We start from the raw sequence: 18,912 nt of genomic DNA, 5'->3' as shown, positions 1-18,912 counted from the left end.
AAATGAGCACAAAAAACAAAATTTTTGCCCATTTTAAGTGAAAAATGGGTATAAATTTTGTTTTTTCGGCCATTTTACATCGAAAGAAAAGGAGCCTAAGGTTCGACTTTTTGCAGCAGTGGCAGCAAGTCCACCTCAGCCCTGTCATCCCTAAGTTCCAGGCTAATACAACGCTTGTCTCATCCTTGTTCACTACTTACCCCACTACTTACAAGGTAGATACCGGCAACCAAATTGAGGATGAGGTTGTGTTAGAAGTTTTGAAATGAAAAGTTACTTCTTCAACCAACATTTTGAAGGGAAGATTTAAAATTGGAAACTTCCTTTTGTTTTCAAAAGCTATTGTCTTTAGTGGTGCTTTGAGACTTGAACCATGACCTAGAGGTGTGTAAAGTGGGTTTCAACTCCGATGCAAATTTTTTAATCCCACATTAGAACTTTCAAGAAACTTTCACATCCTCGTAAGATGTAGAGTGGAGTTAAGGCTTGGGCCTTTTAAGGGACATTGGAATTTGTTGGGTGTCCCGTTTTTACTTGAACCAAAGTTCATATAAACCCACACGCGCACAGCCAGGCCGTGGATGTGGCCTGTGATCTGAGTTCCGGGTTCGAGTTTGGGTTTGGATAAATTAAAAATATCTTTTTGGTTAAAACAGTTTTGGTTTGTTTCATTAACTCCTAAACTTTTTTAATTCCTAAATGGTTTTTGTAAATGTGCCCATTAAGTTTTATTACCTTTTTGAATCATTTCATCTTCTCCGACAGCCACAAAAGTGATTATTGGAGATTGGGAAAGTTGCCTTATTTACCACCACCGTGGGATGTGCAAAGGTAAATATGGAAAGTCCTTCTTAGGTAAGGTGTATAAAGAGAAGGGTTTTTCTTTGAAGGGTGTGGCTGCACAAAGAGAAAACCTAGTGGGTTTCTCTTAGGGTAAAGAAAGAGAGGGAGAAAAAGGGACGAGAGAGAAGTAGAGAGGAGTAAGAAGGGGGTTTTTTCTTGGGTCTTTTCTCAAGTTCCTTTTAGGTATTTTCTCTTGGATTTTTTCTCTGATCACTTGTACGATCTTGGGTTGAGAAGCAAGGAAAAGGTTGCGAGTTTGTCGGTTTGGGTTTAATCCATTATAATCCTTGTGGTCGGTTTGGGTTTAATCCATTATAATCCTTGTATATTGTTTTCTCATAGTGAAGATCGTGTTTTTCGCCTGTGGATGTAGGCTTGGCCGTTCATCTTGTGGGTTGTTTCTTATTTTACTTTTCTATTAATTTGTGCATGATTGGATCAGATTTACCCGGCGGATTTTCTCAACAGGACCACTAAGCGAGTACAGGTCTATTGGAGCCTATTTGGGTTGTCTTATCTTGGAGCGTCAATTCATCGATCTCGGTTACACCATAAGGTGCGGATACGATTCTTAAAAAGAGTGATCATGTGGCAGGGCTCAGCCGTTCTTCCTTCATCAACAATCTAATTTCAAGAGAGGGTTTTCGTCAATCTATTTTTTACAGTTTTATTCTCATTCTGGAATTTACAATAGTAAATAAAATTTGGGTTCAAGTAACACCAAATTCTGGTTTGAGTTTGGGTTTGACTAACAAGATTTGGGTTCGAATAGTTCCAATTTAGGTTCGAGCAAGCCAAAGAATAGTCCCTTTTAATCGAATTATATCCAACAGGGTTGTTATTGTTTTCTATAAAACAATCGGAATCTAACCGGAACTGTGCTTATTAGCTAGATAAGGGGTGCCATTATCAAAATACAGGAGGGTGTATATCATTATCCTAACAAAAATACCCATAGCTTGGATCACTGAAATGTCTTAATGCATTGATAATAGCTAAAAAACTTGGTCTTATGTTATTATTTCAACTTCTCGAGTGGTTGCTATTTTGATTCTCTTGTAAATTGAATCGGAATTTTTAAAATAAAAAAAATTATTAAAAATTTCATTCCAATTTGGACGGAATCAAAACAGCACCACTAATTAGGATGTGAAACAGATTCTAAAATTTAATGTGATTATAAAATCCGTGCGGCTGCCTGACTCGGACAATTCAAATCATTGTTAAGAAAACTCCATTTTAAACGGCCTTTTTGAAAAAAAATGTATTTTATTGGTGTTCTGTTTAAAACTTGAGGAATGATAGATGCAAGGGAGCCCTGCATAAAGAGCCCGAAAAGGGCCTCTGATTGGTTCCAAGTTATTAAGTGTAACCGTTTTAAATCAGTTGAAAAAGTAAATTCGGTTAAACTTAATGATGTGGAACCAATTGAGGGCCCTTTTCCGGCTCCTTATGCAAGGGCTCCCTTGCATCTATCATTGCTCTTAAAACTTTTACAATGAATAAAACTCCGTTTTTTAGTAAAACGTTTTAAACACGTATTAAACTCGAATTTTTGCCGTCCCCGTCTTATTTTTTTGCTGTTTTTTTGCTGAATCACGTTTTCTGCTAACCATGATTCAAACACACCCGGATTGGATGTCAATTCGTGGGCCTGCCTGACGCAAACAATTCAAACCAACCCTCATAGATGAAAAATATTGGGATTTACTGGTAGTATTGTGTGGACCACCGTGAGACTTTCACGTATTCGGCAAGCTAAAGAGCACTCTCAGAATCATGTGATGGGACTTGAATGCAGAGACATGAAATGAAAGTTTTTGAAGTCCCCCTTATATAAAAAAATCCGGAATAATCAAAAGATATGCACAATTCTGACCCAGTGATTTTATATGGTGTAAGCCTGTATAGTCCAGTACTTTTTAAAACGTACTGTATGAGCTACTCCATAGGATGATCCAAGAATCATTTATATAGGATTATCCCAACACTCCGATTCTTTGGGGGTTTCCATAATATGCATTTCCTCTATAGATCGGAGGGTTAGATCATCCTATGGAGATGATTATTTTGCCCAACCTATATACGTTGTGGCTCATCAAATGGACAGTTTGGATTATCCTATGGTGTGACCCGAAAAAATATTGGACTCTACGGGCTTGCACCATATAAAAACTCTTGGACCACATTTGATACTATGAGAGATTTTATATGATGTGCGCGCGTGAAGTCCAATACTTTTCAAAAAGACAAAAAGAATTGTAGGGCCGACTTCATTGTATGATCCAAACCGTTCATCTGTTGGGCCACAACATAAATAGGCTCTACTTGTAAGTTATCTACATAGGATGATCCTAACCCACGATCTGTAGAGCTACTGCACATTATAAAAACTCTAACACTGCCATGTATATAGGGCTATCAGCTATGCTTGTTGTTTTAACAAAGTTGTAAGGGGATCATAAAAGTTATCATTAATGCGTTGGGGTCTTAGCTGCATAACTGGTTGGGCTGTGGTGAGCTCCGTGAACAAGGCCAAGTGTGTCAAACTTGTGGATATAATCTCCTCATGTCAAAAAATATTTCCCGTGAAGTGTGAACAAGACTACTTAAGGTCGGCCATGATCTATAGTGCCAATAAATGTTCCTTTCCTCTTTTAATTCCCCAAAAAAATCTATTTGAAGAAGCACCATTGTTTCTTTTTGTTTATAGCATGAGTACAATGAGTACGATCGCCCTCTTTTCTTCCTCTGGACACCTCGTCTAGTGTATTTATGACCATGGTTTTAAATTTCAACCGAAATCCGAAATTTTGGGTTTCAATTAACCCCGAAACCGAAATTGGGGGTACTCTAAACGTAACATTATTTCGACTGAAATTTCGTCGGAAATTAAAGGTAAGTAAAGAAAATTTCTAGATTTTTATTAATTATTTAATATGAAATAAAATATTAAATTTAATGGTTTCGTCGGATTTCAGCCAAAATTTCAGTTTTGGTGAGGACCAAAACGCATTCTGAAACCGAAATTTGAATCCATGATTATGAGTTTATGACTACTCTTTTTACGCTATATACGGGGTGGCCCGGAGAAGAATAGGGAGTGAATATGTCATTTCCCTGTAGTTAGAAAACTTTACATAGGGGCCATTTTTCTCTGCCAGCTTGTGCCTCATGGTCGTGATCAGATTCATTTTTTTAATCTAATGGGCGAACAAAATGTCCAACTTAATTTCATTGACCCCACATTGATATGTTGATCCCTAGCCTGGTGATACATCAAGACTTGTTTATTAGGGTCACATCAAGACAAGCTAAATCGTTGAGATTTTTTTTTGATGAGTAAGCTGGGGTTAGGCAAGACCCCGACCAGATATCATTAAGAATAATGAAAATGTACAGAGATTAGGGGGGCTCGATAGCCAGCAAAAGGGGAACAGGCTCCCACATACATAAGAGAAAATAAAACAATAACCCAAGGACCCTCTTTGGCCAGAAGGAAGCACACTTATATATGAGCATATTTAACTTCATTTCGGTCCTCTTCGATGAGATGAAGGAGCTAGGGAGTGGAAAGCACTACCGGAATATCAGGTCCCTTGAAGGGAAAATTTACCTTGGAGAGCATATTAGCAGGTCTATTTCCTTCCCTCCAAGAATGCGATATTCTCCAAGCCTCGCAATGTTGAAGAGATTTGAAGATAGCAGAGGCTAGATTCAAGCATTTCCATGGAGATGATGTCAACCGCGAAAAGGGAATCTGACTCAATCCAAATCCTAGGGATACCTCTGTCTTTTGCCATGTTGATGCCATGAAGAATGGCTCGGAGCTCCAAAACGTAGATGTCATCCATATCAGTTTCTACCGAGAACATGGCCAAGATCATTCCTTTATCATCTCTGAGAAGGCCCCCCAATACCAGCACAATCAGCTTCAAGTGAAGCATCAAAATTGACTTTGACTTCATCATTTCGAGGCTTAACCCACCAACAGACAGGCTCGGCCCAATCTGCTATCTTATACCCGAAGTTAGTGGCAGCTTTAATGGCTCTGGCGTGTGGAACGTCCCTGCACATTGAGAGCTGGTTCATCTTGAAGAAAATATCACTCAGAATCTTCTTCAGAACTTGAGTTTTATGGGTTGATTTGTTTTAAAAAATTCTTTGGTTTCTCTCGTTCCAAATCTGATAGATAGCAGCTTGGAACCCCATTTTGATAATAGTAGAGAGCTGGCCATTTCCTTTGAATTTGTCTCTAATCCAACTCTCCTCGTCACCAAGAGTTCTTAGGGGTCTTCTTCTCCATTCCACTCTCCACAAAATGGACCTCCATATCCAGGCAAAGTACCCACAAGAAAAGAAAAGATGGTCCAAGGACTCAGAGTGTCTTGAGCACAGGGAGCAACTTCTGTCTTGCACAACGAATGGGAGTCTGTCTCTAGTGGGTAGCCTGTTTTGGAGGGCTTTCCACACAACTATGGCTTTCCTCGGAGTAATGCCTTTAAACCACACCATAGAACACCAGGGGGGCTTTGGGGTTCTTAAGTCTGATAAATTCCCAAGCACTTTTGAGGGAGAAAGTTCCGTCCGCAACGGGCTTCCAAATTGGAAAGTTTACATTAGAGTCATTGTAAATGCCTTTATCAAGGAACTTCTTTAGAGAGGCTAGTGAGGAATTGGTGCCGTGCTGAGAAAAAACAGAGGAGATAATACCGCCGGGGTGCCAAGGGAATTCCACAAATCAATCTTACTCTCATCGCCAACCGAGTAGCAGATGTGAGGCAAAACAGAGCCTCTAGCTCTAAGGAGGCTTTTGGCTCCCCAAGATGGCTTTGCCGGCATTGACATGGTCCAAAAATCCTAATTTCTGACATACTTATCCCTGAACCAGGAAGTCCACAGAGAATCTTTAGAAATTACATTCCAAAGGTTTTTCATCTGGAGAGCCTTATTCATATCTCTCAACCTTCTCAAACCAAGCCCGCCCTCTGCTCTTGGAGTGCAAATAGTGTCCCATGATATAGTATGAAGCTTCTTCTTCAACTCAGAACCTCCCCACAGGAAGTCTCTGAGAATTCTATCAATAGAATCAAGCACACCTGCTGGCAGGTCAAATGCTGAGGACCAACAATTTGAAAAGAGCACAAAGTGGACTTTATGAGCCCCAACCTTCCCCCTTTGGATAAAGACTTTGAGGCCCAGCCTTGGACTTTCATTTTGATCTTAGCAATGAGGGGCTGGCAGTCCCTTGAGGAAAGCCTAGACAAAAATAGGGGGAGCCCCAAGTATCTTACCGGCAGTTCACCTTCTTTAATACCAGTTGCTCGCAAATTAACCTTTAGCATAATCATGGTCAGCCTATGCAAATAACATGAGATCATCAGCGAAAAGGTGTGAGATTGAAGCCGTACCCTTGGAAAAAGGGGTAGATATGACCTTTCTGAAGGGCTTCTTCGAGGTAAATTGAAAGGATTTCCATAACAATACAAAATAGCAGGGGGGACAAAGGGTCACCTTGCCTGATGCCATTAGAGGAAGAGAATCTACCACAGGGAGTACCATTGATAATGATAGAGAACATGGGATTAAAGATGCAGGAAGTAATCCAATTCAACGAGTTTGGTTAAAACCTTGCTTTCCCATGAAACCAATAAGAGTGGAGTGATTTATATTGTTAAAAGCCTTGGCAAGGTCAATTTTGAGGCACATGGAAGCAACATATTGATTTAAATGGAAATTATGTAAGAGATCATGAGAGAGCAGGATGTTTTCAAAAATCTGTCTCCCTTTTATGAAGGCTGATTGGGTAGGGTGGATGAGAGATCCAATAACTTCTCAGGGCAAGAATTTTGGTAATTGTTTTATAAATGAAGTTACAAAGGGGAATGGGTCTGAATTTAGAAGGGGTGGATGCGTCGGGACCTTTTGGGACGAAGGTGATGAAGGTTGAGTTTACTTCCTTGAGGAGCTTCCCACTGATGAAAAAGTTTTTTATAGCTTTAGAGAAATCAGGACCAACTAGATACCAAATTTTTTGGAAAAACAGAGCATTAAACCCATCAGGCCTCGGGGCTTTATCGCCATCAGCTTTCATAACCGCATCTTTGATCTCATCATCCGTGACATATCTGGTGAGGCAAGAAGCATCTTCCTCGGAAAGAGTGCGAATAGGACTCGGAGGTTCAAGAGAAGCAGACCGATCATTGTTTAGAATAGCTTCGAAATGGTTTACAAACAACTCTACAACCTCCATTGGATCTTCCACAAGGCTACCATCTGAATCTTTAGAAGCAATAATGTGGTTTGAATTCACTCTAGATTTCATTGCAGTATAGAAAAACTCGGTACTCGAATCACCTAGCTTGAGCAAAGATTGCCTTGATTTTTGCCTAACCAGATTTTCCTCTAAGCTCGTGATTTTGATGAATTCCCTTATGAGATCTTCTTTTTTCATCACCGCAACATTTCTGGGATCAGCCGCAAGATCAGATTGGGTTTTGTCCAGGTTGCTTTTGATGATGGGGGCATTGATATCAATTCTGCCGAATATGTTGTGGTTCCACTCAATAATATACCTTTTGACTTCCTTGAGTTTTTGAACCAGCCTGAACATCGGGTTGCCAATAACTTCAAGACACCAAGCTTTCTCCACCACCGGATACAACGAGGTATCTTCAAGCCACATATTCAAGAATTTGAAAGGCGTAGCACCAAGCTTTATTTTGTTTCTCAGGTGAATGATGATCGGACTGTGATCAGATATGCCAGGGTTTTTATAGTCAGCAAGGGAGGAGGGGAATTCCTAAATCCAGGATGCATTAACCAGAGTCCGGTCCAATTTAGCATACATTCGATCATTGGAAGCTTTTCTGTTGTTCCAAGAGTAAGGGTTGCCGATGCTCCTAAGGTCCAGAAGGTCACAGTTAGCTATACAAGAGTTGAATTCAGACATAGCTTGGGGACAGGTGTGTCTACCATTTAATCTTTCTGAAGGGATCTGATCGAATTGTAATCCCCAATTGTTATCCATGGGTGGGAAATTTGGGCTGAAATTTCTTCCAGGTCTTCCCAGAACTTCCTCCTGTCACCGGAATAATTGTGGCCATAAACTGCAGAAAGACAAAACTTCTGAGCAGTTTTAAGCAGAACAAATTCAACATGAATCAACTGACTTGACTCCTTGAGAATAGCTATCCTAATTCTTATTGGATTCCAGAGTAACCAGATTCTTCCTTTTAGAACATTTTGATAGTTACCATATGAGCACCATCCTTCTTGAATATCACACGGGAACTCCGACAACTTGAGGGATTTTGCTTTGGTTTCAATGAGGCAGCAAAGCGCGATCTTAAGGGATTGGATAATATCTCTTATTTCCTTTCTTTTTATAGAGGAGCAAAGCCCTCTAATATTCCAATCTGCAAGGAGGGTCATTTGGGGGGTGAGATTGCTAGGGAAATGGTTCTTCCTGAGTCTTCTTGCTGCGTTTCTTTTCCAGCTTCTTCTTGCTGCCTTTTCTTTGATCTGGCTTTCTTTTTTTGTGACTTAGTAAGAGTCTTTGCAGCTTGGCTACAAGAATCTCCAGATTGAGGGGAATGCTGGCCCTGATCATCTTCAGATTGGGGGAATGCTGGCCCTGATCTTTCAATTCCTCATCCTGACCTTCTAAGTCCAATTCAGAAGGGGATTCCTCCCTCCAAACATCTTCACTGAGTGTCAAGTCTTTAGGGACAGAGTGGTCTTCTACGACCAGGGACTCCTCTTGGGGTTCTTCTGCTAGAGCACTATATGCATTGGATAGCTCAACCTTTTCACAAGAAGGGGGAGGAGCAACACTTGTTACACTTGGGATTCCGATTTCTGAGGATGGAATAATTCCCTTTTCAATATTCGTGTTCTCATTGACTGCCCTGCTTTACTTTTTTCCACTCATTTCTTTTTTGTTCTGGGTTGGGGGTCCTTCAGGGTCAGGGGGCACTTCTCAGGAGAGTGACCACAATCGCGGCAAGCTTTGCAGGATCTGGGCTTCCAATCGTACTCCACAGCCTGGGTGTGAACGCCATCTGAACAATGGATATTAATTTCGTATGGCAGATTTCTCCCTGCTTTGACCTCAACACAAACACGAGCATAATAGAGGTGGGTTGCTACAGCTGTCAACAAAATAGGGTTTCCTACCAAGGAAGTACCCAACGAGACAGTTGCTCCATTTTTCCTCTGCTTCGTCATAATCATCATCTTCAAAGAAAACATCTTTGAGGTCCTCCTCTTCCGATTTAGGAGAGTAGTAGTCAAGATCAAGATCAATGTCTACTGGATTCTCCATGGGTTTATGGAATAGCTGGTTCCAGCCTTTGATGGGTTCAGCTCCAGATGCACTAGCATCGACAGACGGTCCAACACACTTTTCAGTGGAGTTACCTTCAGTTTGAAAAATCGGGCGGGAGTTTTGCAATTTCAAAAATACCCCCTGAGGGTCATTTATAGGATTTTGAAATGGCTTCTCCTGCCTAACACTACAGGGGCTTTTCTCCACCCCTTCATCAATGGCAAGCTAGTCCCTGCTGGATGGAGAGATGGGCTTTTCATTTGCAGGGGGTAAATCGTTGAGATTTGTGGCATAGGACAACGACCACTTGTCTAAAGGATCATTGTCTCGATCACACATTTGTAGTCCATTTTGGATACCATATTGGTCTTGGATAATAGAGATGATAGACGCACTCTCTTATATTGACCATAGTTAGCAACATGGTTTAAAATTTCGACCGAAATCCGCACTCTCTTATATTGACCCTAGTTAGCAACATGGTTTTAAATTTCGACAGAAATTTTGGATTTCGGTGGGGACTGAAACCGAAATTCCCCGAAATTTGATATTTCTCGAAAGGCCGAAATTTTGAGAAAATGGCATTTTTTTAAATAAATAAATAAATAAATAAATGTTACAAAAATTTGGCCGAAATTTCGCATTTCGGTGGGGTCCGAAATAGGTACCGAAACTGAAATTTAAAACCTTGGTTAGCAAGACATGATACCGTAAAAAGAACATGGGAGGGGAAAAATTCAGCCTTAGCTTTATGCCTTTATCACGTTTTGCTAACTATGCTCTTGACAAGTTAGATTGTCAGGATCCTCCAACACGCTACCCCGCGTTTCCAAATACACGTCAACGACTATCTTTTAAAATTTTAATGGTAAAAGAATATCAAAACTATCTTTTCAAGATACGAATATCCCAATTTTGATAAAATGATATCCCCCTCCCCTAAACCGATAAAATCATGTGATAATGGTTCACTGCTTGAGGATAAATTCACCCCCTTTAATGCTTTTCTTTGCCTTTAAAACTTAACTGATAATGTAAAGGGGGAATTTTATCCATCAGAGTGGGGGGGATGTCATTTCCCAATGAAAAACGTGACATGTTTTGCAACTTGTGTGGGTCTAAAACTGGGCCTGATGAGTCGAGCATATGAAATTGAAAGAAAAAACAATGTATAGGGAGTCACTTACCTTTATCTGAGCGAGCTGATAGAGAGACCGAAAGCTATCTGATTTGACAGGGGAAATTTTGAAAGAATGAGTTGGGGTGGGATCTGTAAATTAGAGGAGTGCAATATCAACTCCTTAACATCAGTTTTTATTTATACAATTTTCCAAATGATATTTTTAAACACAAGTCTTTCTTTCCTTTTTTTTCATCAAATACATGTGACTCTCTCTCCTAATTACCACCCACAATCACTCATTATTATTAATTTTAAAATGAATATATATTTTTTAAATACACTGAGAAATCTTTTACAATTATGTTAACCGCAGTGATAAATCGACCCCCAAACATCTTAAATCGACCCCGGTGAGAAAGACACACGGGGAGTCGATTTAAAATATATGAGGGTCGATTTATCACTCCCCATTAAACCTGATGGTGTCTTTTAACAAAGTCTCATAAACCCAAAGGATCCAAAATTATCCTAAGGTCCGAAATTACTTTGGATCATGACCCGAGCATAGCTTCAAAATCCGACGGAGCATCTTAGATCTAAATGAAGGGCGGCAATATACAAAAATACCCTTCACATTTTCATTCATGTATACGGCAATATGCAAAAATACCCTTCACATTTTCATTCATGTATGCGTCCTAACGTTTATAAACCCAACTCAAAATGAAAAATAATATTTTATTTTTTTCTTTTGATTTTAATGATGATTTTCCACCAGTTATAGTTTCTTCCGTCTTTCCTGCTCTATGCCCTAACTGTGCACAACATAAGGGCACATTTCGCTACCATGAATCATTTTTTCATGATAAATCGGTGTCTCCATGAGAGGGCGAGCCTTGGCGCAATGGTAAGGTTGCTCCGTTGTGACGAGGTGGTTACGGGTTTGAGTCATGAAAACAGCCTCTTTGTAAAGCACAGGGTAAAGCTGCGCACATCTAGCCCTCCCTAGACCCCGCAATGGCAGGAGCATTGGGCCGCCCTTTTTTTTTATAAATCGATCTCCAGTTGAAGCAACTTCAGCCCCATCTCCACCTGGAGACATATCTTCACCTGGAGACCCAGAAATAAGATCCCAAAAGCACTACGAAAAGGGTCTAAGCTATCCGAACGATTCATGGCCAAGACATTGGTGGATTCTATCCAAAGTGAATCAGTTGACACCCCTAAGTAGATATACAAGAGTTATAAATTAAAAAGACGGTCGAAATTAAGCTTGGAATCACTTAGACTTTCTTTCTAGTTCATAATTTGCAAGATTTGGCCGAGTATACTCACACTGAGGAATGATAGAATAAAGGGTGCCCTTGCAAAGATCAGCTTCAAGGGCACCCTTATTGGCTGATTTATGCAAAGTCAACACAATTTCCACTTTTTTTGGTGCACACTATGCAAAAATGCCAATAGGGCCGCCCTTGAAGCTTATTTTTGCAAGGGCGCCCTTCATTCTATCATTTCTCACTCTTCTCTTTTAATGGTAAAAAAACCTATTGCTTAATGAGGCTTTGGAATTTCTATTTATTTTATCAGTAGGCTTTGGAAATTGTACCCTTCATTATATAAATAAATCCAAATCGAGATAAATATTGAATGGTTCAAAACTTTTGGAAAATTTATAAACTACCGGCCTGTAAAAATAGGTATTAGGTGAAAATAATGGGACAACTGGTCATGTCCTTTTGTGGGTCGGCAACTGGAAAGAAAGTCTTTATTCCAAGAAGAGGAAAATTCAAATCCTTGTGTAGGAAAAGATAAGAGGAAGCTGAAGAAAGGATGAGGACGAAGAAGGAGACTTGAAGAATAAAAAAATAAAAACCCTGTGTTGAATGAATGCCGATTAATTTACGAGTATTTGGAAAGAGGGCACATCAATTGGGCGATTTTATTGCTGACATGTGCAGAAAGACGACGGCAATAGTACACAAGGCTGGGAAAGGTCAATCATTATACATATGACCATTTTCTAACGTGTGTGTGTGTGTGTGTGTGTGTGAGAGAGAGAGAGAGAGATTGGTTTTGATTTTCAGAGAATATTTTTTCTGATTGAGTGCAGAGAAGTGATTAATGACTTCGTCTGGGTTAGCTCTCTCATATTCCGTTTTAAGCAATGTAGCTGGAGTCGCTGGTACTTTCTCTCTTTTTTCATCTCTTTCTTGTTTTCTTCTTTGTAATTTTGAATTTAGTTTTCACATGATTTCTGCTCTATTCAATCAAGAAAACCCATGAATTCTTTCCCAATAGATGTCCTAAAGAAAATGATAGAACCCCATTTCCTCATTTTTTGGGTCTAACTGGACATTCCGAAATTTCTCTGTGTTCCGAAATTTCTTTGTTTGGGTTTTAGGTATTTTCTTGAAAAGTTTGGAAAGGAAAATATTTCTAAAATTTCTTACTTGTTTTACACCTGAAAAGAGATAACTTGAACCGATTTATGATAATATTGGCATAAATTAAAAAAAAATATTGGCATAAATTAACCACAATCATATCATTTCCCTCTAAACCATTGAGGCTCTGTCCTTGCTTTCCCTGGAAAGCAAATCCCTGGAAAACAGCCTCTTTTTTCCTTTTTTTTTTTTTTTGATAGGCAAGCTGGGGTTAAGGCGGACCCCGACCAGAATATATTAAAAGGAAAAGAATTTACAATCTATGATAACAGGTTCCAACGGAATCCTGCTCGATCAACATGATGAGATCTTGGGGGATGGCCATAGCCTCTATGTCCACCCCCTTACATGGGCAATCAGCTTTAGATAAAAAATCTGCCGGTTGGTTCGCTTCCCTCCAAACATGAGTAACTTTCCAATTTTCAAATCTCCCAAGAGACGATAGAATTCTGTTTCTTAGAGGTTTAACCCGCCACGGACATTCATAACCACCATTAAGAATCTCCACCGCCACTTGAGAATCTGCTTCAACCCAAATATTACTTATCCTTTTAGATAGAGCCAGCATTAACCCCTGCAAAATGGCCTCCATTTCGAGCATGTGAATTGGTTTAATCTCCCCCCTTATCGAAAATAAACCAATCGGCTTTCCACCATCATCACGAAGAATTCCTCCAATACCAGCACTTCCATCAGCAATAGAGGCATCCGAGTTTAATTTGGTAACGTTCTCCTCTGGTTTTTCCCAATAACACACCTGCTGCACCTTATCTACATCAAACAGAGAGCATTTAAATAAATTTGCAAACCTCAAATTTCGAATGGAGAGTTCATCCGGAAGCTTCAAAAACCGAACTCTGTCTCTGATATGAGCAAGAATCCGCCTAAGAATTGATTGCTTGTGGTTGTGAGGTTCTCCATGAATGCGGCCATTACGTTCACCCCAGATATAGTATATTGCCGCCCCAAAGGCCACTCTCATTGCAGTAGCACACTGCCCCTTCCCTCGAAAATGCGATCTGATCCATTCCTCCTCTTCAAGAATCAGCTTCTTTGGACGCCTTCTATAGTTGAAACGCCATAATATCGATCTCCAAATCCATGCCGAAAAGGAACACCTAAAGAATAAATGGTGCACATCTTCTCTCTCCGAATTACATAAAGCACATCTGGTCTCTCTTGAAGCCCCGAGAAAGATGAGTCTATCTCTGGTAGGAAGGCGATTTTGAATGGCCTGCCAAACAGTAAAGCTATGCTTAGGGATATGGCCTTTAAACCAAATAGAAGAAGTCCAGATCACTTTTGGTCTCTGAGTCCGGATCGAATTCCAAGCAGATTTCAGAGTAAGCTTGCCATGAGATTCAGGTTTCCACACTGGAAAGTTGCCATCTGTGTCAATCAGGGCAGATGATATCAACTGATTGATTGCTTCCACCTCTGAACTATTAGTACTTTCCTCCCATAACCCTCCCTCCATTAGTTGCCTGATAGAAGTATGAGTAGGGATCGAGATGATGCGAGGATCATTAAAGTTCCGGGTATACATCATCCCCAAGGGATGCCAAGGTTGATTCCAAAAGTCAACTCCCTCCCCATTGCTTATCGAATAGCAAATATGGTTTTTTGCTTCTTCCCTCGCTTGGAGAATGTCTCTAGCCCCCCCTGATGGATTAGAAGGGATCTTAATACTCCAAAAGTTTTTTCCTCTAACATATTTCAGAAGAAACCATTTCGCCCAGAGACTTTCATTGTTGCTGATCACCCTCCATAAACTTTTGATTTGAAGGGCCTTGCTGACTTCAAAAATACTTCGAATTCCAATTCCTCCTTCTTCCTTAGGAGAGCACACTTGAACCCAGCTTATAGTGTGGAGAGACTTTGCAAGTGAAGGTCCCGCCCAAATGAAGTCTCTGAAAATTCTGTCAATCTCATTGAGAGTCCCCATCGGCAGGGAGAAAACTGTGGACCAGTAGATACTGAAATCATTCAACACAGTCTTTACTAGCTCAATTCTTCCAGCACGAGATAATAACTTATTTGCTTTTTTCCTTGACAAGACCTTGACAAGACAGAATTATGGTGTTCACTTGCTTTCCAGTGAAAATAGAATTACACATGTGGAATTTCTGCAATAAGCCAAAAAATAACATGGAAAAGCCCATTCCACACCCCCCCCCCCGTCTGTTTGGTTGCCGGGTTTTTTTTTTTTTTTTTCCCTTGGGATTTATGTGGGAGAAAAAAATCCAAGGAGATTGGTGGGAAAAAAAGAGTCCTAGAAGTATCCCGGTAAAATAAAAAAACCATGTTTGGTTGACCGGACTATGGTGGGCAAAAAAAAATTGCTTTGTTTGGTTGCTTGAACTGTTGGGAAGAACAAAATTTTTCTCAAGCTTCTTTTTGGTTCCCGGGAGTATTTGTTTTCCTTCCTCGGGTTTCGTGCGGGGTTATTTTTGTTCTTGAGATTATTTGGGCCCACCAACCAAACGTGGGTTTCCTGAGCAAATCCCACAAAAGTCCCAAGAATAAAAAAAAACCCGACAACCAAACAGACCATTAGGGATTTCATTTCCGACCAAAAACACACGGATTTCATTTCCCTGGGAAACTAGTGCAAAAAGAAGGGCAAGCAGTTTCCTGCGCAAGTGAACAGTCCAGAAACAGTCCAGGGAAACCTTTTCCTACACAGATTCCCTGGATTTGTTTTCCTAATGCTATGTCAGATTCACGGGAAACATCTTCTTTTCCTTTCCTGGGAAAACAAGTGAACAGAGCCTGAAAGAAAAAAAAAATATTCCTTAAAAAAAATGCCCTCAGAAATGTTTTTCTTGCAATCCAAACATGGCAACGATACGATACTGTTTTATCGGTGAATTTCCAACTTCATTTGTAAGGGTTGTTGCAAAGGATTGTAAATGGTTGTAGGTTTTCAGTTGATTCCCCTTTGAGAAATTAGAAATTTTGTCCCTCTTTTGCCCAAGAAGAAAAAAAATTGATGTGTACAGATTGTGGGAGTTTCTTGCAGAATGAATTTGGAATGCTTGAATTAACAAGGTTAAAATATCTGAACTGTGTGCCTTTAAACAATTATGTACATTTGGGAAACAGAAAGGGGGTTATCCTCTTCATTTTTCTTCTGAGTCTGCTTTGTTTTGTAAGATATGTGATAGTAACAAGTTTACAATCCTTCCATTCATAGACTTAGCACTTCATAGGGGTTGCTTAAAGATCCATCTTTTTTATGCAGGGAACCTCTTTGCTTTGACTTTGTTTGTATCACCAATGTAAGTGCCATTGCCAACTTTTATTTTCAGTCTGTGAGACTTAAAGCCTAACAATTATTTTTGTGATCATGAACAATGTGTTATCTTCTCAGAGCCACATTTAGGAGAATTGCCCGGAACAGGTCAACAGAGCAGTTCTCGGGGTTGCCCTATATATATTCTCTCTTGAACTGCTTGATAAGCTGCTGGTATGGCCTTCCCTTTGTAACTCCTGGTGTTATCTTGGTTGCTACAGTCAATTCAGTTGGAGCTCTTTTCCAATTCCTCTACATAACAATATTCATCATTTATGCTGAGAATGCAAAGAGGGTACAATCTTCTCCTCTGAATTTACCTGTATTGTTATTTAAGGACTCTAAGCCCCTTCGATATATTTAATTATCTTATTCATTTTTCTATGATCTTGGTGGCAGGTAAAGATGTCTGGATTATTGCTAGCAGTATTTGGTGTGTTTGGGGTCATAGTATTTGTCAGCATCAGGTGTCTTGATCCAATCGCACGGCAGATCTTCGTCGGATGTTTGAGTGTTGCTGCACTCATATTCATGTTTGCTTCCCCACTATTTATCATTGTAATTGCATTTCAAACATCCACCATACATTGTAGTAAGATTTTCTCATTTAGTCTGATCATTAGATTAAATTCAGGCCCTTTTCGTTTAAGATAATGACAACTGATTGTGAGTGCCAAACCGATTATTGGACTCAAATTTAAACGTAATTTTGAGTTCAATCGGCTTGGCACTCTCAATCGGTTGTCACAATCTTAAACAAACAGGACCTTAGTCTATCAAGGTTGCTTGAAGCAGACTCCAACAATATTCCATGCACTGAACGATTGGTTATGCATGATTGATTCTAATGCACTTTTTTCCCCTTCTTTTGCTAGAATTTAGTGATCCGGACGAGAAGTGTTGAATTCATGCCTTTCTATCTTTCTCTGTCCACCTTCCTGATGAGCCTTTCTTTCTTTGCCTATGGAATGCTTAAGCATGATATTTTCATTTATGTAATCGTCTCATTAATCCACTTCTTTGCTTTCATTTTGAGTTTTAGTATTATCATTCATTATAATTTTTTGTTACTTGCAGTGCTTATTCCTTTAACAATTGATTTTGGCTTTGCTTTTACATGATTTCAGGCCCCAAATGGGATAGGGACTATTCTTGGGACACTACAATTGTTGTTGTATGCATACTACAGCCGAGTATCAAGAGAAGACTCGAGACGACCCTTGATAGGGCCACATGTGTAAACCTTTCAAGTATTAGAAGTTAAAGGTGCACAAAAGTCATTTTGGTGTAAATTTTCAATTACTCCGTGTTTGCTTTTATGTTTAATCTTTTGATCGAGAAGTTGGGAATGAACATGTAACCTTGAGGTTGAGGCATATAGCACCTTCTACTGTAATTTGGAGAGGCAGAAAATTTCTCAGAATATTGTGATTATCATTTGTTGCCCTTTCGTTATGATACCAAGGATGTGCTCTGTCAAGTCCTGTAAATGCTTATGTTATTTGTTGGGTATTTGTGCCTGTATTTTTTATCATCCTGCTATTTAAGCTTCAGTATGATTCAAGGAAGAAACATATAAGAGAAATGTGCCACACAAGCTGGGGCTGGATGAGCAAAGACACTAATGCACTTTAATCTAAATTATGGACCATGTTTATTTCTTTTTTCCATGGGTTGAGAAGTCCCACAAGAGAATTACTTGTCCATTGGTTCCATAGCATCTTCACTATTCATAAACGAGCTACACTTCTTGCCTCCTGCATATCAGTTGAAAAGTTGAATGTCATTACTTAACAGTTACAAAAAATTGATGGTACATCATATTGTAGGAATAATATGGAATGGTCAGAGGCCTAGCTAATGGGGGTTTTGCATCTGGATTCACTCCTTAGCCAAGAGTAAGTCCCTTTCTTGATTCGTGGTTGAAGGGGATTCGATGGCTCAAAGGCCCTCCAAGAACCGCTATGGAGATTTGATAGGTGGTTTGATGAAATGTTTGACTGGGTGAGGTCCTTAGAGACTGTATTCCTTCATGTTCGATGCTTTGCTAATCAGGTAGCAGTTGGGTTAACTAGAGAGGGAGTTTCAAAGCAATCTCTAGCTCTTTTCGATTCTCTCCCGCCGTAATCATATATATCTGTAGATTTGGATTGTGGGTGCTTTTTATTTTTCTATAGCAATCTACCATCTCGGCCTTTATTTTAATATATTTGGCTACCATTTAAAAAAAAAACAATATTTTCTTCTATTCATGAGAATATGGGGGATGAAGTGTTAGAAGGGCAGAAGCCATGGATGATGTATGGTTGGAAAGTTCTGAAATCTCAACAACGACATGCAGTAGGGTCTAGAATGATTGTTGCAATGTTTCTTCAAACACAAATACTTATTGTGACAAATGTGCAAGTGGTGTCTTGTCAGTTTTAAATCCTTACAAACAGTGATAAAAAGACTTCAAGTTGATAGAACCCTAACGCATGCTCCTGAATTGGTTTAACTTAATGAATATATATCCTTCTAGTTATAGTACTTTCTCATTCATGATTTCAGCTTTTAATCCTTACAAAATCTCTCTTTGACACTTGTTTTGTGCAGATGTCTTTTATTCTGGTATTGATTCATCACACCGGCGATCTAATGTATGTGACAAAGTTGCTTTAAAAAATAAATAAAATGGCAGCCATTATGTGATGGAGATGCTGTTCGAAACTCTCTTCTCCCGTCGATGTAGGCACCCACTTAACCACATAAATCTCGTGTTTCTTGAGTCTCATCTTGTCGTTGGTTGCACATCAAGTCTGATCCTCTTTTTCAGCAGATTAGAGTTTTCTAGGTTTTCATCCCTTTGTTCTTTCACATTCTTTGTTATTGAATTGGC

At 39.6% G+C, this 18,912-nt stretch overlaps 1 protein-coding gene across 3 annotated transcripts; it reads left to right on the top strand.

The window, feature by feature from the left end:
• Window positions 1–12,049: 12,049 nt before the first annotated feature.
• Window positions 12,050–17,568, top strand: LOC143861051 (bidirectional sugar transporter SWEET2a-like). Of its 3 annotated transcripts, XM_077371936.1 has the most exons (7): window positions 12,050–12,288; window positions 12,406–12,477; window positions 15,984–16,020; window positions 16,113–16,329; window positions 16,434–16,626; window positions 16,917–17,029; window positions 17,162–17,568. In XM_077371936.1, exons 2-7 carry the CDS (start codon window positions 12,417–12,419, stop codon window positions 17,273–17,275), a joined length of 735 nt encoding a protein of 244 aa, XP_077228051.1. In that variant the 5' UTR covers window positions 12,050–12,288; window positions 12,406–12,416; the 3' UTR covers window positions 17,276–17,568. The 3 variants fall into 3 exon arrangements, with proteins under 3 accessions (XP_077228051.1, XP_077228050.1, XP_077228053.1); XM_077371935.1 differs by having other exon boundaries at window positions 12,050–12,477; XM_077371938.1 differs by having other exon boundaries at window positions 12,052–12,477; window positions 16,434–16,592; window positions 16,910–17,029.
• The last annotated feature ends 1,344 nt before the right edge of the window (window positions 17,569–18,912 follow it).

The sequence above is a fragment of the Tasmannia lanceolata genome, unplaced genomic scaffold, assembly GCF_043159265.1.
Source record: "Tasmannia lanceolata isolate RefF3 unplaced genomic scaffold, GAP_Taslan_0.1 ptg000037l, whole genome shotgun sequence".
In the NCBI taxonomy this organism is placed as follows: Eukaryota; Viridiplantae; Streptophyta; class Magnoliopsida; order Canellales; family Winteraceae; genus Tasmannia; species Tasmannia lanceolata.
The sequence above is the reverse complement of the archived record's forward strand: the minus strand, read 5'-3'. Positions and strand labels throughout refer to the sequence as shown.